Genomic DNA, 27,167 nt, shown 5'->3' with positions numbered 1-27,167 from the left:
CCAGAGCCACCAGTACAACCACAGACCCGACAAGACAATAAGTGTTGATTAAGAGCCCCTTTATTCTCTGGCAATTACAGCCCATCCATCCAAAGATCATGATACAAAACTCTCTCTGGGGGCACACATTCCAAACCAGCCCCATGGACCCCCAGATACAAGAACAAATGTCCCAAAAGAATGCTGTCCAGCAGTTCCGTCCTCTGTGTGGTTTCTTTGGTAGTTTAGGTATCTTCTTCATTCCTGGGCATCTTGAGCAATGTGTCCCTGATGTTCACCGCTCGATTCTGTTTGTCTCTGAGTCCAGTTAATTGCCTACTGCCCCACTGTCTGCATTGGAAGACTTTGATTATCAGGGATGAAACAAAAAAACAGGAGAAGGAAAAACACACCGATACTAACATACCCACTGGCCACTACCTGCAAACTCAGTAAATCACAGCCCATTAGCCTTTTCCCTTCTTCGGTGTTGGCACTCTTTGACATAATGTAAGGTGCTCTGGCAGGTCTCAGAGGAAACAGGGAATGTGTATCCTCAGTGAAGGGAGCCCAGTTCAGTGTGCCAGGTGCTCCAGAGAATGAAAAAGAGTTAGTATTTAATGGAGAGAAAAAAGATTAAGAGAAGTTTACTCATTTAGGCCCTCCTGATGATTTCATTGAAGACTGAAATGTTGTTCTGCTGGAGATGAAGAGTATTTGAATGAACAGTGCTATAAATATCTCTGTGTGATTAGCTGTTTTTTGTGACTGAGCAGAAAGCAGATGACTGATACACCATCGGTGCCTGGCAGAGTTCTTATTATGGTTTTTAATGGTTTTCTGGAAACAGATTAATCAGAGTGGATGCTGGATCACATATCCTAAATGTAAATATTTCTCTCACTGACTTCTGAAACCAGGGATAAAACAAGGCATAGATAATTGGATTCAGGGTACAGTTCAAATATGCTAGAACAATCAGATAATTAATAACTGCTGGTGAAGAAGAAAAACTTAAGTTTCCCACAACAATATTGGCTATATAATATGGCATCCAGCACAGGAGGAATACAGCCATTACAATCCCTAATGTTCTGGCTGCTTTTCTTTCAGACCTTTTGGAAATGTTATTGTTTTTTTCATCTCTATAAGTCAGCTGTTCAGTAACAGAAGTGATCACTTGTGCATGCCTTTTGGCAACGATAAATATTTTTATATAAAGAAATATCATAATAGAGCAAGGTAAAATGAAAGAAATGAAAATATCAAGTATCACCCAGGAAGCACTCATTTCAATCAAACATTCTCCAAGGCAGGTATTTATGCCTTCAGTGCTTTTAAAATTAATATTGCACGCAACGATCATCAATGAATAAAGTATGGCGAATGACCAGCTAAGTATTATACATAAGCTTATAACATTAACTGTTATTTTATTGGAATATTGTAAAGGATCGCACACAGCAAAATAGCGATCGATACTTATGAAGACAACATTAATAAGAGAAGTAACAGAAAGAATAGCAAAAACTGAGGTAAAAATATAACAGAACGTCACTCCAAAATACCAACAAGTTTCTATATACATTATCATCAAGAAAGGCATCACAATCAGCCCGCTCAGAAAGTCTGCCACAGCCAGGGAGAGCAGGAGGAAGTTAGTTGGTGTGTGGAGCTGCTTGAAGTGAGAGATAGAAATGATCACCATCAGGTTTCCACACACTGTTAGTATTGCCACAGATATAAAGAAAATATATAAGATGACATAAACAGCTGTGGATCGAGTTTCTTTTAGGCAAGATGCATTGTCAGATGAAAAACAATACTCCACTATTTCATGTGCTCCCATTTCATTTACTTCCATTACCTGAGAATAAATGAAAATGTCCATTCAAAAAATGGCAGCAAAGAATTCAGACCCCTTTCTTCTCTTCTGCCACAAAATAGTCCTACTGGTCTTTGCTGCTGCTCAGTTTATAAAGAATGTCTAGTAGCTCCTCCTGCTTATGCTGTGTGGGACTGTTTATGTGTAGGGAGGAGTTGCTGATGCTGGGAAGAGCTTAGAGATCTCAATCGAGGATAGTGGCTACTGTATATTACTAAAACTTCAATGTTAAAATGACCTGATATAAAAACAACTCTAAACAAAGATTAAAATACAAGCTCATTAAAAATCTTAGTAGCATAATTTTAATATAGTTGACTTAAGGTAAGAGAGTCATACTATGCAATTGAAATTGTCAGCACCCCTAACATAAAAAAAAATAAGTCAATAAGTTACACAGGTAATGGCATTGGGTTTGGCAGAGGTGTGGTAGAATAATGCTGGAAGAAATGTTTGATGATCTGTATTTGTATGTGTCTAAATAATGATTGCTTGTTCATTTATTTAAGCAATGAGTCAGTATATTGCCCTTTTTGCAAATAATTGTAGTTGAGTTGTACTTTTATTGCATTTGATATGGAAACATTTATTAGAACTAAACTAGAGCACTATGTGTATGGCATGATTCTATGGCCATAGTTCCCAGTGACTTCTACTAATGGCCTGTGCCTCAGAATTTCAGGTTGGTAAATCATGATGGAATATTTTGAGAGACTAACAAGATACCAAATGTCACATATTAACATTGCACCTCTTCCGACAGCCAATAAAAAATTGCACTAAAAATAAGTTTCTAATTGGAGAGTTTGGTCATTCTCCAACAAATCTAGTCTGGGAGTTCTACTTAATCCAAATTGAACAATATTAGATCTCAATGAGCACAGATTAGGAGCAACCTAGCCTCTTTAGAAAGGGGGCTGGTTTTTGTGGAGGGGTGAAAACCAGAAGTCAGAGGTCAAAGGGCAGAAGCCAGAGGACAGAGGTAGTTGACACCTGCCACCAAAGAGGAACTAAAATAAAACAGGGTTACAGTTCAGTTAGAAAGGTGGGAAATATCTACAATAACCCTTACTCTGTGAAAAGACTTTTTACTTTTTTTGTAAAGTAGCTTCCTTATTATGGATATGCAGTTTAATGGACACCCTCTGAAAGATGATCAACAAAGAAGGATAGTGTTTTTTCACAACAAAATCCGTGGGAAGATGTCTTACCAAGTTCCTGAGACAAGTGACAACGCTCTGGGTGGAATGTGCATCGGTTGTGTTGCCTTTTTTATTCTCTTTTTTTGTTGTTTGAACCCAAAAAAGGAGAAAGTTAAAGAAACTGCTGTAACTTGTATTTGCTTCATGAAACACGTGTTTTATTATTTTAATGAGTGAAATTGTTATATAGTTTATATATTTTGGTTGTGGAGCAAATACATCATTTGATTTAAAAATAGAACTTGAACAAATACAGATCCAGCCATTCAAAATGCTTGAAGTACATTGCGCTAAAACGCAGTAGTTTTAGTGCATCATACCGCATGTAAATTAGATTATGATAATAGTATCCGGAAGCACCTTGTAAAACCTTGTAAAAATGCCAGAAGGAGCTAATAAAGCTTAAAGTCTCATGTACAGCATTTGAGCTGTCACCAGAAAACACTGCTGAGGGACAATCGTTTTCCAATTAAGAATTTAAGTTTTATACTCTTTAGAGTTTTAATAATTTTAAACTGTGTGTTACAGCATGCCAATCATTAAACATTAAAAAGTCGGTATATTTTATGTAACCAGGTGGTTATGGAAGGGGTATTTGAAATCTGACACTGAAATTGATAGCTGTCGCTTTAAGACATACACATACAGATGCAGCCATTCAAAATGCACGGTACAAACCCGCCGTATGGGCAACTACCCACAAGCCACCGCAGGGCACCGCGGTAAGTGATTGGCTGGCCAAAATGACCGACAAGAGCATTCGTGGTGCATTGTTCGGTAGTGAAAAGATTTAATCATTTAATCTTTTTACTGTGCACATTTTAATCTGCTTAGTATTCAATATTTATATGAAATTTTACCACTAAAGGGAAATTTTAGTAGCTGAGCATAAAAAGAAGAGGAGCATAACGCATCTGAAGGTCATAAACGATATTAATTAAGGAACATAAACATTACTGTATGTAAACTGTACTGTGTATGGCTGGTCTTGGTAGTTTAAAGAAAAAATACACACCAGTCTTCCATTTCTCCTTAAACATTTTAAGCATGAAAGTTTTATGAAACGGTACCCAAATATTTGATTGCTGTATAGAATGAATTTTAATTTTAAAAATTATTGAACACAAAAATTAAGCTGTTTACGTTCCTCCGCCTGAGAATATAGTCACTCGTTGCTACGCAACGCAGAAACACAGCCACAGGTAACTAACAAAGAGAGGACATTAGCTATCCAATATGATAAAGAAATAAATGATTATTTTGTTTATTTCTTTTGCACATTTATTTGAACATTTCCATCGATTGTACAAGCACGTGGAAACTGTCCAATCCCTAGTTCGTCAGGCATTTTCTTTTACGCCGCGGGCATTCTCCTTTGCTTTTAACCGAGCGTTTAATAATTTCCTAAAACGAAAATTATTTATTTTATTTCCCTCAAGGGATCAATAAAAGTATCTATCATCTTTCTAAACTATGGGACAGTTACGCTCACCGGGGTATACCGCGAAATAGCCCACCCATTTTGAATGGCTGCATCTGTATGAGTGACGTCGGCACGCCAGTAATTGTTTGAGTGGACGTCGTAAAGTTGAGCGTGGTGTGTGGCTACGTGTGATGTGAATGCAGAGGTAAATGTTCAGAATTCAGTTGATTGTGTAGCTATCGAAAATGAAGTTTTGTAATCCTTGAAAGAGACGTATATTGCTGATATATGAGTGGAGGGTGACATATTAGTTAGACATAATTGGTGGATGTTTAGGGATGAAGTGATCCCAACTGCCATGGGGTTCCAGTGCTGTGTGGGTGAGTTTGCGGGAATAATGTCCACAATGTTGAATGGTCATACATTTTTGTTAGATGTTTGCATTTCTTTAACCATTGTTTGTAGAGGAAATTATTTGTTTTGTTCTTTGAGAATGATCTTATTCTGTTTAACTTGTTCAGAGCATGTTAAAAGAAGACTGTGATATTCTGTGATGTAATGGGACCAATGAAAAATGTGGCATCAAACTAATGTGGAGTATTTCTTTCCTTAGGGAAATTGCCACTACCATATTTTTTTCTTTGTCTATGTTATTTTAGTAGTGCTTTGTGCATCCTGGTGTATGTATATCTCCATGTGTATCTATGTGAAGCTTTTGGGTTAAAGGTTATATTGCATCCAAGTTCTGTAACAGAAAATAATATAACCACTCATTTTTATGATTTCATGCAGATCCAGAATAAAAAATCCCCATTTAAATTAATTGTAGTAACGTATGTTCTTTGCCAGGCTACATTTATAAAAGCAAGATTGCTCAGTTGGACAAAAGTACACAACCTTCCACCTTCATCATTAATCATTACTTGGTAACTTGGTGGGTTCTGGCTTTAAGATGCTTGTTCTAACATTTTTAAGCTTGTATTTTCTGTACTTCATCAAAAGTTATAACATTTTATCCTTTTCTAAGAATACGTAGTAAAAACACCACTTGCTGTTATTGTAAAAAGATAAATGCAGTGATTTAACATCACTTGATAGTTATATTAATATGGAATCATGTAACTAAGCAGCTAGAGTGTAACAAGTGGACATTTCAGAAACCTTTTGACATTTGTTTCTTTTTAAAAAACTTTTATTGTCCTTGTAGTGGTAATGGACAAAGCGCTGCACCCAATGGTTCAAAGCACGATCACAGTATTACTTTTGGCTTGTTTCTTATGTAGTGAATACATAAGAATAGTCCACTATTATAGCTTGTTGTTGGCTCTGGCCTGAATTTGTGTATCTGGATGAATTAAGTGATGGTATTGTGATTAAGGATTTCTTCGTGAAATTCTGTAAGTTAAACAAAGGAGGTAAGAAGGGTTATTTCTACAATTGGCATTCCGAGATTATGACTGATTTTATGAGAATGCATTCAGTGTGATTAATTCTGCAAGGCGTACCAGGGTGTGAGTGGGTGGATCAAGGGTGGAGCGGTGGCTCTGTGGCTAAGGATCTGCGCCTGTGACTGAAAGGTTGCCGGTTCAAATCCCGTGGCCGGCAGAGAAATCCTACTCCGTTGGGCCCCTGAGCAAGGCCCTTAACCCCAACTGCTCCAGGGGTGCCGTACAATGGCAGACCCTGTGCTCTGACCCCAAGCTTCTCTCCCTGTCTGTCTCCTTGGAGAAGAAGCTGGGGTATGCGAAAAGATGAATTCCTAATGCAAGAAATTGCATAGGGCTAATAAAGAAATATTATTATTATTATTATCAAGCACCGTCTAGAGTTTGCTTGAGGGCTGTAAGACCGTCATTATGGGGAATGACGGTGTAAAGAGATGTGATATCCATGGTAAAAATGTGGCATTTGGGGTCCTGAAATTGTAAATCATTAAAAAGTTGGAGCACGTGGTTGGTGTCCTTGATGTACGAGAGAAGACCTTCAACCAGCGGTCTCATGAGGCTGTCGAGAAAGGCTGAGATGTATGTAGTCAGACAGTTGCATGCAGTGTGAGTGGGTCTCACACTGAATGCATTCTCATTCAATAACCTCTTTTATCAACAGGTGAGTGGAGTTGCCATGGTCACCAGAATGGGACCCAGCTATGCCAATATTTTTGTTGGCTGGGTAGAAGAACGCTTCTTTGCTTCCGACACTGGCTATGTCCCCAACCTGTACAAGCAATACATTGACTACTGTGTCGTTGCAGCCACATGCTCTAACAACCAGCTTGAGCGCTTTCTGCATCACTTCACCAACTTCCACCCTTCCCTCAAATATACAGTTAACATATCTTCCACTACTCTTCTGTTTCTAGACATCAACTTCTCCATTAACTACCCCCGACTCTCTCTTCTTCAGTCTATTACAAACCTACGGATTCACACAGCTATCTCCTGTATAACTCATTTCACCCCAAACACTCTCTTCCTTTTTCACAGTTCCTTCGGCTACAATGATTATGCAGCGCCGACATCGGTTTCCAGAACCAAGCCCTCAAAATGTACTTCTTTCTCATCAACAGGGGATACCCCCAGCAGTGTTATTGACAAGGCCCTTGCCCGAATGAAAAATACCCCTCGGACCATCAACTCAACCAGGAACTCCTGCCATAACAACTGCATTCCTTTGGTGCTTCCCTACCACCCCAACACACTTCCTATCGCCAGGACTATTAACTTTTCCATTCCTAAAGGATGATCCCTCCATTGGTGCCCTCTTTTCTGACCACCCCGTCATCTCATATCGCCGACCACCTAATCTGGGTAATCTTCTTGTTCACAGCTCCCTTGACCGCCCTCAGCAACCATCCACACCAGGCACTTTCCCTTGCTGTATCACCTGCAAGTATACATCTAACACCACACTCATTCAAGGCCCCTCAGGACAATTCAGGATCACCCAGATGGCATCTTGTACCTCCAGCAACCTTATTTACTATTTCTCATGCAGTAAATGCACAGCCATCTGCATTGGAGAAACAGGAAGGAGATTCGGAGACTGCTTCAGAGAACATGGTAGGGCTGTGAAGATTAAAGATCTCTCCAAGCCCAATGTTTCTCATTTCACCTCTGATGGCCACTACCACTCTAATCTCTCCGTCTGTGTTCTCAAAGACGGTTTTCCTTACTCATACACCAGAAAGACTACAGAAATTAAAATTATCCCGCAGCTAGGATCACACCTTCCCTCTTCTGTTAACGACAGACTTCTTTTCTTCTAAATTCTCTTTTCATTGTAGGTTTCATTTCACACTTCATTTCACACCTCTTGATTGGCCCCCAGACAAAATAAAGAAAAGAGAGGCTGGTGAGTCAGCACCAAAGAAGGGAAAAATTAAAATGGAGAAAGTGTTTCAGGAATGAAGAATAATGAGAAAGATAAGAGAATAACTAAGTAATGAACTTCACTATACAAGGAATGAGATCACTAGGTTTGCAAGATTAACCTCTAATGACGGAGCGAATATCCAATGTTCTGAACAGACTTAAATACAGTAGGTAGCCAATTAGTGTGATTGGGAACGAGGTCAGGAGCCTGACTGAAAGATTGAAGGTTTAATTAAAAGACGTCCCAACCTAGTTTGAATGACAGGTTGAGTGCTCATGGGAATATTGCTGTTGGCAGGAGCAGCAGGATGCAAGTCGGTCCCAGCCCAATGTTACTAATTTAATTATATTAATTTATTAATTTATATATATTTTGGTAGTTGGTAGTGGAAGTGTATTCCACTCCAATGACTGAAGAAGAGAGACCTCCAGCTGGGACACCAAGTCAGATGTGAGAACAGTGGGGAGGCATAGAGGGTGATGGTTCTGGGACACCAGAACCACTGCTGTGCCTTCTGCAGAGGTTGTGGAGGTCATCAGTGATATACTGATGATGGAACGTGCCCACTTGAAAACTACAAATGTCATGGAGCCTCCAAGCCCCCACCTCAAAACTCAACATTCTGACAATTAAAGTGCTCACTAGCACTAGCACTGAGGGATTGTATTATCATGTGACATTTGCAGTGTTTATTGGAAATACATTTTGGGATTTACATTTTACCTTTTATTTCTTCAAACAGTGTTTATTGTCTTATAAAATAGCAACAAAGAAATAAAACTTACAAATTAAAGTTTTGGGAAAAATAGCCGAGTGTTTTCTTACAGAGAACTGGTTAATGAAACATTGATTTCAGATGCTGTAAGACCCCAGGTGTGGTATGATCATGGCAGAGTGTCTCATTTAGAGACTGCACCTTTAAAGGCCTACAACTGCCAGCAGTTCATGATTTGAGAAGCGTTAGCTGTTGATGGTCCTACAAGCAGCATTACAAGTAGGATTCACATGCCAGTATCCAGAGAGTGAGATAGACATGATTATGACAGAAAGATTGAGTGCTCACCTACAGTGGTATGCTGCAAGCCGTGATTTAGTTTTAGACAGCCAGTTATTCAGCAAGGCTTGCTGTTGCATGTGTTTAAGAAGTTGGTAGTAATCAACAAGGCTGGCTGCTGTGTGCAAGTGTTTTAAGTAGCCAGGTAATCAGCTAGGCTAGGTTTGTGTATGACAAGGGAAGCCAGCAGATGAAAGAGATTTTAATTACTCTTTAGGTTTCCCACAAGGGACCGGAGTTAAAGCCACAATTCCATGGGGAACTAGGAGTTTAAAGGCCCAGCCTGTTCCAGTGGCGTGCCGAAGGAACAGTGCAGGAAAGACTGCTGTTGAGATGTGTACCTGCCTGTGGGATTACTAGATCTTGTTGATTGGAATGCAGCCTTGTGATGAAGAAGAAAGACACTAACAGCTGTGTGCTGCCTCAGGTCAAAGGGCAGACTAACCAAGCACAGAGCACATTATAGAGTATGGTTCTTAGTGTTAAATGTGTAAAGACATAGAGACATCATGGAGCCAATACTCCAAGGTATTTGTTATGTGTTTGTGTGATGCTGGGTTGGAGCACCAGTGGTTGCAACACTGCTAAGACGGCAGAATATATTAAAGAGCTGAGGCTCCAAACAAAGGCACTGCTAAGACAGAAGCTCACATCCAGTGCCATAACTCTAAAATCTCAGGCAGCTGAGAGCTTCCTATTCTTGTAGTACACTCAGCCATTGCCTTGTCAGGCCACTGGTAAGTTAAGGAAGGAAGTAGAGATAAGATAGGATCACTTTATTAGCCAAAAAGTTCTTGCATTAGGAATTTGTCTTTTTACATACCCCAGTTTGCTCTCCATGAGACACACAGACACACAGATGTGGAGAGAGAAGATTGTGGTTAGAGCACAGGGTCAGCCATTTATACAGCACCCCTAGAGCAGTTAGTGTTAAGGGGTCTTGCTCAGGGTCCTGAAAGAGAAGGATTCCTCTGCTAGCTGCAGGACTTGAACCAGCAACCTTCCAGCCACAGGCGCTGATCCTTAACAACAGTGCCACCGCTCCACCACTCCTCCCCTCAGGGGTTTTGGTTTTCTAGCTGCATTCCTAGGTTCATGATGGCCAAACCAGAACAAGAGAGAAATGGAGTTCCACTGCTACTACCCATGTGAGACACAGCGGTCCATAACCCAATACCCTGAGTCTGTGAGTGAAGGACCAGATATACGACATCAAAAAGAGTTAGTGTACCTCTGTGCCAACCTCAAACATAATCCCAGAGATGGTAAAAAATAATGCAGAGGCCTTAAAACATGTACGGCCTGCCACTGAGGGCTATGTAGCTGACAAGTGTCTGGGCCTGGATAAAAACAAGTGAAGGACTGGGAGAACTTCAATCCAGCTATCACAAAAAATCAGAGGCAGTTTGCAGTGATGCAGTGGTTAGCATTACTGTCCTGGGCTCCCTGGGTTTAGTTTCAGTAATTAAGATAGAGATGATATAGACAATGAATTTACAATGCATTGACAGTTTTTATTTTCAAATATTTCAAAGATTTTGAACATGTTTATTTTTCCTTTAGAGCCTTACTAAAATAATGTAATAATGTGAAAACCTACAATGAATTAAGTAATGTACATACTATATTTATTTTTCTCTATCTTTGTCAAAAGAAATTCTCCCACTCATGACTTTTCTCATTGAAACACCACATGTAAATGAGCTGTTGTGGTTGATACAGTACAAATAATTTAGTTTTTATTTCCTTCAAATGCAGGCGTGACTATTTCATTAGAATAAAGACAAATGCACAGCATGTTTCCACCATGACCTGTACACTTAAATGAAATACATAGAATTTACATAGACTAATCAAAGAGGAATCTGGGTTACATTTTCTTAAAGCAATGATCAATTTAACCGATTTTTGAAACCAAGGATAAAATAAAGCATAAATGATTGGATTCATGGCAGAGTTCAAATATACTATAAACCATAGAAAGTAAAGTACCACAGAAGATGTACAGTATGAATTTCTTCTTCTATGAGGACACATAGGTAATATGGTATCCAACAAAATAGAAAAACAAATACTACAATTCCTAATGTTTTTGCAGCCTTTTGTTCTGATTTTTCAGAGATTTTGTTTCTCCTTTTATCCATTGGTAATATTTGTTGTGTAATAGAACTGATTACTCTTGCTTGTCTTGTGGCAACTATAAAGATGTTTACATACAGACCTATCATAATAGAGCAAGGCAAAATTAATGTAACTATCACATCAGTAATTCTCCAGTTTGCAGACATTACAAAAAAACACTGTCCAAGACAAATACTCAGAGTATCAGGGCCATCAACGTTTTCATTAAAGTACAGCAGAGCCAGTCTGTAGAGAGGAAACAGTAGCCAGCTGCACAGAATAAATAAGCACATCATTTTAAAATTGATTTTAGTGGAGTAAAGCAATGGGTCACACACAGCAAAATAGCGGTCAATAGCTATAAATGCCAGATTACTCAGAGATACAGAAATTAAAACAGAATCAAGTAACTTCAGGATAGAACATAGTATGTCACCAAAATACCAACATGTTTCTATAAAAAGAATAAAAACAAAAGGCAACACCATCGTACCTACTAAAAAGTCTGCAACAGCCAGAGAGAATAAGAGGAGATTTGTTGGTGTGTGAAGCTGCTTGAAGTGAGAGATAGAGATGATTACCACCAGGTTTCCACACACTGTTACACTAATTGCTAAAACCAGCACTGTGTAGAGAATAGCATAGACTGCTGTAGATCGAATTTCTTTAAGACAAGATGCATTGTTCGATGGAAAGCAATACTCTATAGCATGACAACAATGCAAATCACTTAATTCCATTTCAAAGGAATAGAAAACTGAAATGAGGTCACAATTAAAATAATAGTATAGCAATCAGATATCTTAAAGAAAACCTACTTCATCACTTTTGCCATAAACCAGTACGTAGATCACACCAAATATCAAAGCGCTCTCAGTCGCCAGTTGTTTCTCCATTTGAGATATACACTGTAATTTGTCACTCTTTATTATAGGTTAGTTGTGCTTTGATGTCACTTATTATGTTTCAGATGAGATCATGTGAACTGCCTAGTGAACAGCTCCCAGCATCAGATTCGTAGTAGATAGTCTTTTGTGTCGACATACTGTAGTAGCCTCAGGGAAAGTCCTGGATCTCCAAAGAGCCCAGAATCTCAGCATCCCCCTGGTTCTGTGTGAGTCATGTTTGACAGTCCAGGCACTGGACGAAAGCCCTTTGGCCAGGAACGGATCACTCAGAAGACTCAACCAGTGACCCTGATAATTGTTCCACAGCAAATGTTTTCCCAACAGACTGACGGGCATGCCAGTCACTATGGACCTACCTGGATCACCCTCTTAAAGAGATGGCCACCCGGAGTAGTGTCACAGTATGAAAAAGACAAGGTACTATTTCTCTAAGTATCAACCAGATTTCTTTTTCTCAAAAGACTATCAGGAATGGTAGCCAGGTAATATATTAAAGCAGTAATTTCTGGGCTTCCGGTGATGCCATGTTAGCAATGGGGGGGGAATAAGCTGTTCTATGAAAACGAAAGGGTATAATTCAATCACGATTATGCATCAGATGTTCTTCAAAAACATCTGGAGTACAAAGAAAGAAAAAAGAACATAACAGGTCTGATGTGACCGGAGCAGTGACTGGCAGCAAGCGCACAGCCGCAGGGGGAGACAGAGGAGTAGCACAAGACACTCCAGGCTTTCCGCCGCCGAATTTCACCAGATGACTGAGACTGTATTACTTGCCTGAGGACTAAAGTATCTGTTTATCTATTGGGTTAATGTCATAATTTACCAAAAGGTTTCAACCCCTTTATTCTGTTCAAAAAGTACTAGTTTCAATTTAGTTGTGTAGTAAAATCAAGAAACATATGGAGTTTTGTAATATAAGTTTGGTTGATGTGGATAAATTACTTGATTTTGCAAATTAACATTAATTATAAAGTCAGTTTTTTATGATAAAAACAATGTTGCTAAATAAGGTAGAATAGGTTAGAGACGAAGAGTAGCAATTAGAAACTGTAGTATTATATTTTATTTTATTTATTTAGGGCCCTCTTGGAAAAGAAGAGGTTTAATTCCCTGAGCCTTTTACTGTAGCACAAAGGGTGGGCTTATACTTTGGACCCCCCCACGTAAAGCCCTGATCTTTTAAACTTTTTTATACTATTTTGTTTTTGTAGTTTACTGTAGTCCAAAATGCCAGCATTTTTAAGAGATTGGGAGGTTTCAATATCAGTAAGCAGAATTACTCATTTAAACGATGTTTTCACAGGTTATTAATCTTACATGCCTTTTTGCAACAATAAATATTTTCATGTACAGAGTTGTCATAGAACAGCAAGGTAAAACAAAAAAGAATATTACATCTGTTATTTTCCTAGATTCACTGATTACAAATGAACACTAGCCAAAACATGAATTTAATGTTTCAGCATCATGTGAATTTCCATTTAGGTAAAGGAAGGCCAACATGTAACATGGCGATAAAAAACAGCTAAAAAGTATTAATAAATGCATTAAATTCACTGATATTTTAGTAGAGTAAACAGTACCAACAGGTTTCTATCAGTCCGGTCATGGTTAAAAGCAGCACAGTCATTCCTACTAGAAAGTCAGCCACAGCCAGGGACAGCAGGATCAGGTTTGTAGGTGTGTGGAGCTGCTTGAAGTGAGAGATGGAAATGATCACCAAAAGGTTCCCACACACTGTGAGCACAACAGTCGCTCCCATTCCTGTGTACAGAGCAGCATAGGCTGACGCAGATCTCTGTTCTTTACGACAAGATGCATTGTTAGATGGAAAACAATATTGAACAGACTGAAGTACTTCTGAATCACTGGGTTCCATTGCCTTAAATTAAATCCACGACAGACTGGAGGAAGAGATTCCTACAACTCAAATGTGCTGAAAGGAAATAAATGCTTTGCTTCAGGAATCTATGACAACTAGAGAGAGTCTGTAAGCATTAGATAATTATTTTAGTAGACAGCGGATTAGTAAATGTATTATCATACATACTGGAATGGTCTGAAGTCAATGAGAAGTATTATTATATCTGTTTACAGCAGATATATGATGGTACTTTATAACTTGAAATTAGTTTAAAGTAATTATAACTTACAACTGCAAGTACTTTCTTTAGGAAATTTTAAAATTATCATTCATATCACATTTACATTGAAAAGTAAACCTGTGTAATAAAATAAACGCAGAATTGTCACAACTGTTCTAAAAATATTTTGAAAACTGAATGAAAAAGCACTATATGAATGAATGATTTTACAGTATGTGACTTATAAACTTGAAAAACACGTTTTTAATTCATAACATAAACGATTCAGTTATGGTCTGGAAATAGATTAACGAAAGAGGATTCTCTGTAACATATCTTGAATGTTAATATGAGTTTCACAGACTTTTGAAACCAAGGGTAAAACAAGGCATAAATAATCGGATTGATGCAAGAATTAAGATAAACTATTACAACTGGGGAAAAATAGAATGTTATCAGAGACATGTTAACATTTGTTGAAGTAAATGTCCAGACATAATAAGGTAACCAACAAAAGAAAAAAACAAACACTACAATTCCTAATGTTTTTGCAGCTTTCCTTTCTGATATTTTTGATATTTTATATGTGGTTTCTTTATTTTTGTCTTTAAATGAACTGATTAATCTTACATGCCTTTTTGCAACAATAAATATTTTCATGTATAGAGTTATCATAGAACAGCAAGGTAAAACTAAAAAGAATATTACATCTGTTATTTTCCTAGATTCACTGATTACAAATGAACACTGTCCAAAACATGAATTTAATGTTTCAGCATCATGTGAATTTCCATTTAGGTAAAGGAAGGCCAACATGTAACATGGCGATAACAACCAGCTAAATAGTATTAATAAATGCATTAAATTCACTGATATTTTAGTAGAGTAAAATAATGGGTCACAAATAGCAAAATAACGATCAATTGCTATTAAGACCAGATTACTGAGAGAAACTGAAATGAGAACGGAGTCAAGTAACAAGTAAAGAGAGCAGAGCATGTCCCCGAAGTACCAACAGGTTTCTATCAGTGCTGTCATGGTTAAAGGTAGCACAGTCACTCCTACTAGAAAATCTGCTACAGCCAGGGACAGCAGGATCAGGTTTGTAGGTGTGTGGAGCTGCTTGAAGTGAGAGATGGAAATGATCACCAAAAGGTTCCCACACACTGTGAGCACAACAGTCGCTCCCATTCCTGTGTACAGAGCAGCATAGGCTGACGCAGATCTCTGTTCTTTACGACAAGATGCATTGTTAGATGGAAAACAATATTGAACAGACTGAAGTACTTCTGAATCACTGGGTTCCATTGCCTTAAATTAAATCCACGACAGACTGGAGGAAGAGATTCCTACAACTCGTATGTGCTGAAAGGAAATAAATGCTTTCCTCCCTTTTGATCCATAACACATGTACTGTATGCAATGCATATGATGAAACCATGCTACAACAATCATAGCATTTCTGGATGTTTCTCTTCATATGAAACTGTGTATAGGGAGTTTGCTCCTTATATTATGTGCATATGGGTGAGTGACTACTGGATTGGTTTATATGACATGTTGCACTGGGATTTGGTGAGGAGCCTAGAGAATTGAAAAAGCTCACAGAATGATGTGAGTTTAAAAATACTAATCAAATGTTCTCTGAAATAATATTTAGCTTTGCATTGCATTGATTTTAAAACTGAATATTTCAAAATTATTTCAATATTCTGTATTGATAAAGCACCTAACTGTTGATAGTGTTTTATGAGCATGTAAAAGGCATGGTGAATTGGAGATTCTCAAGACTTACTTTGTATGATTGGAAACGAATGTGTGATCGGATCAATGAAAAGCTGTGATGTTATTTTTTGTCAATTAAAAAATAAAGTATTTTCGTTAACAAAGACGATTACAAAGAATGTGGACCAGGGTTATACTTTGAGTTTGCAGCTTGTCCAAGGTCATTCATTATTAATTCTATTAGTAATATCTTCGATAAAGACTTTGATGCATAAACTATTTCTGCATAAATAAAATATTTACGATAAAGGTGGTAGGTTTTGTACTTTTGTCCAACTGATCAATCTTGCTTTTATAAAATATACCAACATTTTAATGTATAATGATTAACATGCTGTAATACACAGTTTAAAATTATTAAAAGTCTAAAGAGTATACAACTTAAATTCTTAATTGAATCACAGCAGTGATTGGGATTCGAAACTGGGTGTTTTCTGGCAACAGCTCAAATGCTGTACATGAGAGGTTAAGCTTTATTAGCTCTACCTGGTGGTTTTACAAGGTGATTCTGGATACTTTTATCATAATTGCGGTATGACACGGTATGACGTGTTTTAACATACAGTTTAAATTCAAAAGTCTAAAGAGTATATAACTTAAATTCTTAATTGAATAAAGATTGTCCCTCAGTAGTAATCAGGATTCAAAACCGGGTGTTTTCTGGTGACAGCTCAAATGCTGTACAGAAGAGGTTAAGCTTTATTTCATCCAACTGCCGGTTTTGCAAGGTGATTCCAGATACTATTAACATCATCTAATTTGCATATGGTAGAACGCAGTAAGACACGAAATGACGTGATTGACGCGTTTTGATGCGACACGCGCACCGCATTGTACCGCAAGCGTACCCCGCTCGTTTTGAATGGCTGCATCTGTACGCTGAAGCCGTGGAGCTTCTGAAAGCGCACTTCGCCGCCCCCCAGAGTGTCATCTTCCGCAGGATTCTCTTCAGACAGCACAAACAGCAGCCAGGTGAATCTGTGCTTCAGTTTGTTGCAGGCTTGCGCGCCCTAGCCTTCCCTTGCCAATTCGGCGCAATGCAGGACGAGTTCATAAGGGATCAGCTAGCGGAGCACATGAACAATGCGAAAGAAAGATTGCTTGCAACACAAGATGACCTCACGCTGAACAAGCCTATCCAAATAGCGTTTCAAACGGAGGCCGCCGCTGCCTTGTCCTCTACACTAGTGTTCTACCCTGCTCATTCTCCCGCACTCACTGCCGGCCATGTGTTGCTCACACAAGACGCAGACGTGCTGCACACGCGGCAGCTGCGTGAGTCTCCTCCCAGGTGGTGCGGGAATTGCAGTTCACCCTCTCACGACACCAGGACTAAGAACTGCCCTGCCCGAGGGCATCATTGTCGACGATGCGGCAAATATAATCATGTTGCGATTGTCTGCTGTTCGGCGCTTGCCCGCCCGCGGCACTCAGCTTCAGCTTCTCCATCCTCTGCTCAAACACAGTGAACGCAGCACCCAGAGCTTTCAGAACGTGCACTGCTGAGCTGAACTCTGTGTGTATTCCCCTGCTGCTGAACACTGGGCCTGCTGTCTCTATCCTCAGTCTCTCAACAGTGGAGCAGTTTTTCTCTCACCTGCCTCTCTCATCACTATCCACCACCCTGTGTGGTTATGGAAGTTCTAAAATTGATATAGTGAACTCAATCAGCTTATCAGTGCGCTATGGCTCCAGGTCTCTCTTCACTTTCCACGTGTCTCGCCTAGGCGCCAAGCTCCTGGGACTGGACCTTTTTACTCGCCTCAAGTTCTCTCTGCTTGACAACTTGACAACAGCGGCTCTCACGGTTAGCTCCCGGCTAGCTCTATTGGGCAGACCCAGTGGCCTGCAGTGTCCCATGGCCTCGTCTGCATCACCGCTTTTAACCACAAGCCCCTGATTGACACCACCGTGCGCCCAGACATCCAGCCACTGCGCCACATCCCGCTGGCCCTCCACGATGAGGTCACTGCCGCACGCTAGAGACTTCTTGAGGGGGGCATCATTGAACCCGTCAACGCCTCCCCATGGGTGTCCAATCTGGTGGTTGCGAAGAAGAAGTCCGGGGGCTTGCAAGTCTGCTTGGACCTGAAGGCAGTGAACAAAGCTGTCATTCCAGATAAGAACCCCCTCTCAACAGTGGAGTAGCTCACCTTGCAGTTCTCTGTTTCCACTGTGTTTACGAAATTGGATCTTCGTCAGGGCTACCTCCAGATTCCTCTCCACCCTGACAGCCAGAACTTGACAGCTGTTGTCACTCACATTGGTGTCTTCTGCTACACAGTGGTGCCCTTCGGATTGAGCTCCGCCCCCAGCTGTTTCCAAAAAGTGACGTCCACTATCTTTGCTGGAACCCCTGGGATGGTCATCTACATCAATGACATTGTGGTTCATGGCCCAACCCTTGCCAGTCATGATGAGCTCCTCCACAGGGTGTTCAAGGTGCTCAACCACAACCACCTCACCCTCACCAGAGACAAATGTGTGTTTGCCACTGACTCCATCGAGTTTGTGAGTTTTCGTCTTAGAGCTGCTGGCCTCACCCCTGCTGCAGTCCAACATTGAGGCCATTCAGCACATCCCAGAGCCTACCACACCAGCTCAGGTCGCCTCCTTCCTTGGGATGACTGCCAACTATCTCCAGTTTCTGCCACACTACTCAGCCACAACAGCCCCACTGCATCAGCTGCTGCAGAAGGATGCCCCTTGGGTTTGGAATCCTGCCTGTTCTGAAGCCGTCCGTCTCCTGAAGGTTCAGCTCACCTCACCATCTGTGACTTGGACTTCCCCAGCCCCACCCTTGTCACCTGCGACGCCTCCAGCACCGCTGTGGGAGCGGTACTCTATCAGCTTCACAATGGGGTGGAGCAACCTATCGCCATCACCTCCCGGGCTCTCAGCCCTATGGGACAGAAGTACTCTGTGGGGGAGTGGGAGGCCCTGGTCTGCGTTTGGGCGTGTGAGAGGTGACACGTGTAGTTGTATGGTCGTGCATTCACGCTACATATGGACCACCAGGCCCTCACCGTGATGCTTGCCACTTCAGGGACAGGGCATCGACCACTCAGGCTTCACCGCTGGTCTGAGAGGCTCCAGCAATACAATTTTGCACAGCAGTTCACTCCAGGACGTGAGAATGTACAGTAGTTGCAGATCTACTGTCCCACTCCTTTCCTAACCTGTCTGGAGGCCCTGATTCAGACACACTCTTGCCTGACTCTCTACACTCCACGTTAGGCCACATTCTCTCTCCAGGACCTACAGAGGGCCTCAGAACAGGACCCAGTGCTCTCCCAGCTCCGCTCCTTTAAACGCTCAGGCTGGCCCTCCAAGGTCCCTGCTGACCTGGGCCCCTTCCTTTGTGTCAAAGATGAGCTCTCTCCTGTGTTGCCTGGGGGACCTGCACAGCTGTTCCTCCCAGTCTCCAAGCACGTGTTCTCCAAATGGCACATGCAGGCCACTTGGGCATTGCAAGGTCAAGCAACGGTGCTGGGATCTAGTATGGTGGCCAGGAATCAACTGGGACATAGAGGCACTGGTCAGAATCTGCGAGGCCTGCCTCCTTAGCGGGAAAACAGGAGGGCCTCCTCTGCCTCCTCTTCAGCCCCAAGACTGGCCGACCAAGCCCTAGTATCACCTCCAGCTGGACATCTGTGGGGAGCTGCACGGTGTCCTGCCCCATCAGCGCTTCCTCATAGTGGCCTATGACCTCCATTCAAAATGGCCAGAAGTAGCCCCCACAGGGTCGGTCACTACCCAAGCTGTCACAGATTTCCTGGAATCCCTCTTTGCCCACTGGGGGCTGCCAACCATCATCACAACTGACAATGGGCCACAGTTTGCGTGACCGAGGCATTTGACATCTTCGCACTGCTTTCTACAACCCAAAAGCGAACGGGATGTGGAACGCCTGAACCAGACTCTCAAAAACGGCATCAGAGCCCACCTGTCAGAGGGCTGTTGCTTCTCAGCCGCGCTCCTCCACACTCTCCTTCACTACAGGGCCACACAACATGCCACGACTGGCAGCTCACCAGCCTTCCTCATGCTCGGCCGTGAGCTACAAATGCCCCTGTACAGGCTCCAGGCATACCCAGCTCCAACCCCTCCGGCTGGCACCCACAGCAGGGTGGCCAAACGCCAGCGTCACATGAAAAGGCGATATGACAAGTCGCACAGGGTGAAGCTGCCTGGGATCGCATTCCAGGATTGGGTCCGGATCCAAAGGCCCAGATGGGAGCTCAAGCTCCAGTCTTTTTGGTCTTTTCTTTCACCGGTCCCAGAGCAGCTGGGTCCCGCCACCTTGCGCCTCTCTGATGGGTCACTATGGCACGCCAGCCGCCTCCGCAGAGTGACAGCTCCCACAAACCCTCATGTGGAGGCCGAGGCTGCCCCTGCTGGACACCCAGGCGAGGTCGATGTCCCGGTGGATCCCGAGATGAAGTTAGCAGATTTCAGCGACGTCTGCTCTTAATTGTGCAGAACTTGTAACTGACAGAATGGCAAAAACTCGCCAAGTCATGTCATTAACTGTATTAATTCATGCATTTAAAGTTAGAAATCACTCCGTGATCCAATAGCGGTGACGTACTGTGTGGTGGTAAAAACTCAATTTTATTGTTGGGGCATAACGATTCATAATGTAAGTCAAGTGCAACACCATTGTCTACAACAAGACTTTTTAATGTTAAATTTTGGTCTTCACAATATTTTTGGATTTCTGGAACAAAATAATCCATGGACCATTTACAGTGCTACCTTTGGGTGCCTTAAAAAACAACATAAGTGCAGAGCTTTTTTACATCAAGTAAAAAAATTCATCAATGATGTAAGTGCGAACCGTTATAAGTTAGACTTATAATGGGGACTGTCTGTACATCTGCTAAAATAATATTTTCATAGCCTGTGGAACACGTGGGGATAGAAAGCCAGAACAGGGATCTTTTGATTGGCATGTCTCGGAAAAGAAATTCACAAACACAGCCATGATGTGGAAATATGCTCTCTTATTTACAATGAGGGAAAACAAAACAAAATCCTAACTCTGTCCAAACCCTAGATACATAACCCAAAATATCCCCTCTATAAATAATAAGGCAGCTGAGCTGCTTACAATTTTTTAAAATTAACAAGTTCTTTCTATCAATTTAAAAAAAACATAGCATACCCAATGTGTCCCATGTCATTAACTGTAAAGCGGTAACCCCCAAACCCAAAGTCTGACAGTGTCGTAAACCCAAAGAAAGACCATTGGACACATTGGGTATAAATAAAAATAACGGGAGGCAAGGCCTGTGTTGCAGGCCTGTGTTGCAGGCTGCTCTTCTCATTGACTGGACTGAACAGAACTACTTTCCAATTACACGTTACATATAACATAGCCGCTAAGGAGGTATACGTTCGCCAAAGGAAACGGATCCAGCAAGCAAATCTCTGTACATTACACCTGAAAAAAGGACTGCTCAATGGTACCAGATTGATTGTGAAGACACTACATCTACATGTCATTGATGCTGAGATTTTAACTGGAAGCAACACAGGAGAAAGAGTTTTCATCCCGAGAATTAATTTAGCTCCCAGTGAAACTAACTTGCTGTTTAGGCGGAAGAGAAGACAATTTCCTATAATTTTAGCTTTTGTCATCACAATCTACAAATCTCAGGGTCAGACTTTTCAACAAAGTTGGCGTTTCGTACTCGAACCAGTTATTGCTCATGGACGACTTTACGTAGTAGTTTCCAGGTACAGAGATGAAAACAAGTTGAAAATCTCCATATAGTAGCTAATGCAGACAGTCAGGGAAAACCTCTACAAGACAACCGAACTTTTACCAAAAATTTTGCACTTAAATCTGTTGCGATGATTTTTGTTTTTTTTGCAATAATTGTAATCTTTTAAACGACAATATAGTCTTATATGTAAAAAATGATCAAATTGCACTTTTAGTCATTTTTTTAATTGTTTTATTACCCAAGTCTGTCTCACTGACACCTTAGCTAGCAGCAAAGGGAGACGAGGAAGAGGTTTTTGTAATTAATAATAATTAATAATTGCTTACACTTATATAGCGCTTTTCTGGACACTCCACTCAAAGCGCTTTACAGGTAATGGGGACTCCCCTCCACCACCACTAGTGTGCAGCATCCACCTGGATGATGCAACGGCAGCCATAGTGCGCCATAACTAACATCAGCTCTCAGTAGGGAGGAGAGCAGAGTAATGTAGCCAATTCATAGAGGGGGATTATTAGGAGGCCATGATTGGTAAGGGCCAATGGGAAATTTGGCCAGGATGCCGGGGTTACACCCCTACTCTTTTCGAGAAACACCCTGGGATTTTTAATGACCACAGAGAGTCAGGACCTTGGTTTTACGTCTCATCCGAAGGACGGCACCTGTTTACGGTACAGTGTCCCCGTCACTATACTGGGGCATTAGGACCCACATGGACCACAGGGTGAGCGCCCCCTGCTGGCCCCACTAACACCTCTTCCAGCAGCAACCTTAGTTTTTCCCAGGAGGTCTCCCATCCAGGTACTGACCAGGCTCACACCTGCTTAGCTTCAGTGGGTTGCCAGTTGTGAGTTGCAGGGTGATATGGCTACTGGCAATACTGGCAATTAAATATTAATATAATTACTTCAATATTAATCTTTACTTCTTCTCTGAAGCAGTTTTAACAAAATATTAGCCACAGGTACACTAGTAATATTAATAATAAATATGAATGAATTTACAAATCTGGATACTGTCGATGGCAGGGGTAAAAAGCTTTTAAATGAAACTGTATATATATTTAACAATCATAATCTAAAATAAGAAAGTGGTATGCACTTGTAACAGGAGCCGGTCTAGGCTCCCGTGAAGTGTAGTTCCAGACCCTATGCAGACAGTATAATCCGGAAGTAAGTGGAGAAGGACATCAGGGAAAACACGATGAGGATCAGGACTGGTTGGCAGACAGGGGGGAGTGACGACGGTGATCCGGTGCTTGGAGGGATCGCGAGGGCAAACAGATCCAGACAGTCCAAAAGGGGGAATCTGGGGCGCATTCCAAAGTCCAAAGCCGGGGATCCATCCGAGACGAGGCAAACACAGTTAAAATCCAGAGTGGGATTCGGAACAGGGACAGGGAATGAAACCTGGGTAACGAGGCCAGGCGCTCCGAGCCCCGGACTCCGCTGGTCAGGACCAGACGGGCTTCCAGGTGTCTGTCTCCCAGTGCTGAGCCAGGAATAGCAGGAGCGCCTGGCTTAAATAAGGAGACAAAACAGGAGGTAGGTGCACATAATGAAACTAAAATACGAAAGGGTCGGAGCGCCCTTAAGAGGAGGGATTACGATCGTGACAGCACTGAAGTGTGCGAAAAAGTCTATGTTTAATCACAGCTAAAACAAAAGTTATACTTTTTTAAAAATTGCCCCTTGGAGTGTTCAGTGTTTTTTTTGTGTAGCCTAATCGCAGTGGGGGCAGGGTGTGTGGGTAAAGGTTTAGGATGCAATTAATTGGCACTCTCTTCACACATGAAGAAGGCTCCACTGCTGAAACGTTATGTTTATTCTCTTTTCAGCATGGAATAAATCTTTACTTGTTCCTTTGTAACCTACGCATGCTGAAGCAGCTACCTACTCGAACTCTCTGTTCTTGTCTGAGAAGGCTTTGGAGCAGTTTACAACAATTTTATTTTCTTTGTGATGCAACTTTGAAGTGCAATGGTAAATGAAATTGTAAATAAAATGACACCATAAATTTTTTATTATTTTAAATATCACAGTATATTAAATATTCAGTTGAAATTAATGATCTTTTAAGTATTCTAACGGCTCCACCACCCCTCGGACAGACTGACAAAGCATTTTGGAGGGGTTAACGATCCAGCAATTGCAAAGCATGCAACTACAGCAGCCACAGATAAATAAAAAAATTTTTTTCCCTCCAGATTAGGACACAAGAGAAATTATATTAATTAAACATCATTCAAGTTTCACTCTCTTGTGTAACAATCATTACTTTGCCAAAATATGAAGCTTCTTGATGTTTGAAGTATTCACTGCCAATAAATTTCTTATTGGCTTTAAAACCATCATCATCATGCTGTATTTACTGTATATATAGTAGATTTATATAGTATACCCTCGGTTGATTGCATACTATTGGTTGAGAATATCTGTGGATATAACTTCATGTGATTCGCACACGTGTAAGGAGTCCAGGATAGGAGTATGTGATCCTGGTCAGGATTCTGGCTATTGAATTTTAGACATACTTGAGTATGTTCAATGTGGATTTAGAAACCCCAGCAAGTAGAGAGTTAGTCGATTTGGGAGAAGACAAATGTGCTGATCAGCTTTTTACCCACAGTAATGATAACATAAGACTTAGCAGGAAGACATTCCTATGGTAACTATGGTAACCAGTGTAACTTAACCACACCCATCAACCCATTACAGTGACAATGCAAACTGGTGGGAAATCAGTTCCACCTGTACATCTTTAAGAATCACGTACCTCATTAAGTATAGAATATTATAGTCCAGTCCATATGTGACGTCTTCGCTCAGTCTTGGAGAATTCTGTCTCAGGTCTTAGTGATGTAAATCTTGCTTCCATAAATGTTATGCAATATAAACCATAAAGATGTAAACAATTTGCCTTATCTGTGTTTACAGTGGTTTGCTCTAGTTGTTTGCATCTAGAGGATGCATTTATAGTTTATAAGAGTAAAGTAAATTGACAATTAATTTCAAAACAGGATTTCACATTTTTTACATTTGATCCCACATTTTTTTATACATTTATTTATAGAATTTTGTGACTATAATCTACAGCTCTGGTATGATATTTAAATATAATTATAGGTGTGTGTGCTATTCATTAATTTAACTGTTGTGAAATTCTGAGTATTGACATATTTCCTTTGGTAGAATGTCTACTTTTTACTTTAAATGCCCAAGTAACATTAAGATGAAATACTTTTGTACTTTTAATAAAGTAGATTTTGAGAAGGAAACTTTTACTGAGTTACTGTACATGTTTTTCAAAGTAACATTACTTTTACTGAAGTAACACATTTCAATACCTTTGACATCCTATTTTATACATTTAATTGCTTTTATTGCTCATAGGGTCCTTGGTAGTAAACTAACATGTCTCCTTTCACACTTCTAAAAAGTTATAACATTTCAAATCCTTTAGAGGGTGGTTTCATTAATGGAGATAGCACAAATTATCCAGTCCTCAAGATAATATCAAGATAATATCTGAGTAAAAGAGCTTCCCTAATTAACCAACACAAAGATTTACACACACCAACACAGAAGCGCAATAGCAGCAGGAGGGGCTACTAGAAACTCCTTATAAATGGAGGAGAAACAAAGACGAGAGTTGTCATGTTTCAATCTCTGAATTTACTGCATTTTACGTTTAAATAGGGGTAATAGCATTTTTTAAAGTTAGAGAGTGGAACAACGAATGTCTTTCTTTCTGCAATTTCAAAAGGTGTTTTTGATTCAACATTTTTTTCTTATAAAATGGAATGAAATAAAATTTCATTCAAAATTTCTATTTCAATAGATCTCCACGGTCTCCTCTATTGTTATTGTTGTATTGGTGTAATTGTAATTGTGTCTTATCTTGTGAAATCTTATTTATTGTTGTAGTCTTCTTATTTATTGTTATTGTCATCCTGTAAAGCACTTTGAGAAGCCACCTTTAAAGGCGCTATATAAAATAAAGATTTTTATTATTATTATTATAAAATGGAAGGACATCAAATACTGCAATACTGTTTTCCATCTGATAATACATCTTGCCGAAAAGAAACTCGATCTGCAGTTGTTAATGTCATTTTATATGTTTTCTTTATATCAGTGGTGATGCTGACAGTGTGTGGAAACCTGGTGGTGATCATCTCTATCTCTCACTTCAAGCAGCTCCACACACCAACTAACCTCCTCCTGCTCTCTCTGGCTGTGGCAGACTTTCTAATAGGTCTGATTGTGATGCCTTTGGCAATGATCAGATATATAGAAACCTGCTGGTATTTTGGGTGGACATTTTGTACTATTTTCTACTCAATTCTCTCCATTCTTATGGTCGTTTCTCTTTTTAATGTTGTATTCATAAGTATTGATCGATATTTTGCCGTGTGTGACCCACTTTGATATTCTAATAAAATAACAAGTAATGTAATGTATTCATGTATAATATTAATTTGGTCATTTTCTATTCTTTATGTGTTGATGGTAGTTATTTTTAATATTAATCTTAGAAATACTGAAGAGGTGAATGCCTGTCATGGAGAATGTGTTTTTGAAATGAGTGCACCCTGGGTGATAGTTGACATTCTAGTTTCTTTTATTTTGCCTTGCACTGTTATGATAGCGCTATATATAAAAATATTAATTGTTGCTAAAAGGCATGCACAATTGATCTGTTCTGTTACTGAACACAAAACCTGTAAACACAGAAACAGAAGTAAAGTTTCCAAAAGATCTGAAAGAAAAGCAGCCAAAACATTAGGAATTGTGGTGGCTGTACTCCTTCTGTTTCGTACCATATTATATTGGCTGTCTAAAGGAAGGAAAGCTTAATGTTTCTTCTTCAGCTGCAGTAACTAATTCCTTAATTTTTGTTGCAAATGTAAACTCTGCAATAAATCCTATTATTTATGCTTTGTTTTATCCTGGTTTCAGAAGTCAGTGAAAGAAATATAATTTGCCTAAAAATTCAGGATCTGTGATGCAGCATCTGCTCTAATTAAGTTGTTTCCTGAAAATCATTGAATTTAACATGAAGATTTTATGTAAATGTGTTTCTTTGTTTATGATCATTATTCGGAAATGCAAAATGAAGTAAACAAATGCAGGAAGTTGACACAGGATATTGCAAATGTGTCTTGCTTAAACAATTTTAAAAATGTTATACCGTAATCTAATTAGAATCGCACTGCACAGAGCCAAGTCACATTTGTTATAAATAACACAAGAAAACACAAAGGTCCAATTTATTTATAGCCTTCTATTAGTATTTTGTAAAGATTTTTGTATTTTGTAGAGATCAAACTGACTTGACGTTTCATGTAATGTTCTATGGGGGTTTGAAAATTCAGGGAGAGAAGTTATCAATATTTTTTTATGTAGAATAATTATTCTTCAGATTATTTCATTTTCATTAGTGAACAATAATATTGAGTTAGAATTACGTGTTCAATTCAATTACATGTAATATTTTCTGCTCCGTAATGATCGACCCAATATTTCACTCCCTGCAAAATGGAACACATGATTATGCTTGTTAGAGAACCTGCAAATACCTGGTTTCAAATGAGACACCCCTTTTAATGCATTAACT

General features: G+C 40.1%; 2 protein-coding genes and 2 pseudogenes across 2 annotated transcripts; 1 reads left to right on the top strand and 3 right to left on the bottom strand.

Moving 5' to 3' along the window:
• On the bottom strand, positions 1-2,070 carry LOC148675532 (trace amine-associated receptor 13c-like). The gene has a single exon (XM_088627208.1). The coding sequence runs from the start codon at positions 1,868-1,870 to the stop codon at positions 809-811; it is 1,062 nt and encodes a 353-aa protein (XP_088483334.1). The 5' UTR covers positions 1,871-2,070; the 3' UTR covers positions 1-808.
• An 8,512-nt stretch (positions 2,071-10,582) lies between these two features.
• Positions 10,583-11,776, bottom strand: LOC148675531 (trace amine-associated receptor 13c-like; annotated as a pseudogene).
• Positions 11,777-12,538: 762 nt separating this feature from the next.
• On the bottom strand, positions 12,539-15,274 carry LOC148675530 (trace amine-associated receptor 8a-like). The gene is made up of 2 exons (XM_088623493.1): positions 14,662-15,274; positions 12,539-12,559 (listed from the first exon to the last, which is right to left on the bottom strand). The coding sequence occupies exons 1-2, from the start codon at positions 15,220-15,222 to the stop codon at positions 12,539-12,541; spliced, it is 582 nt and encodes a 193-aa protein (XP_088479619.1). The 5' UTR covers positions 15,223-15,274.
• A 10,299-nt stretch (positions 15,275-25,573) lies between these two features.
• On the top strand, positions 25,574-26,599 carry LOC148675529 (trace amine-associated receptor 13c-like; annotated as a pseudogene).
• Positions 26,600-27,167: the final 568 nt, after the last annotated feature.

Source organism: Lepisosteus platostomus, chromosome 3 (genome assembly GCF_059453375.1).
Source record: "Lepisosteus platostomus isolate fLepPlt1 chromosome 3, fLepPlt1.hap1, whole genome shotgun sequence".
NCBI lineage: Eukaryota > Metazoa > Chordata > Actinopteri > Semionotiformes > Lepisosteidae > Lepisosteus > Lepisosteus platostomus.
This window is presented reverse-complemented; position numbering and strand designations above follow the sequence as displayed.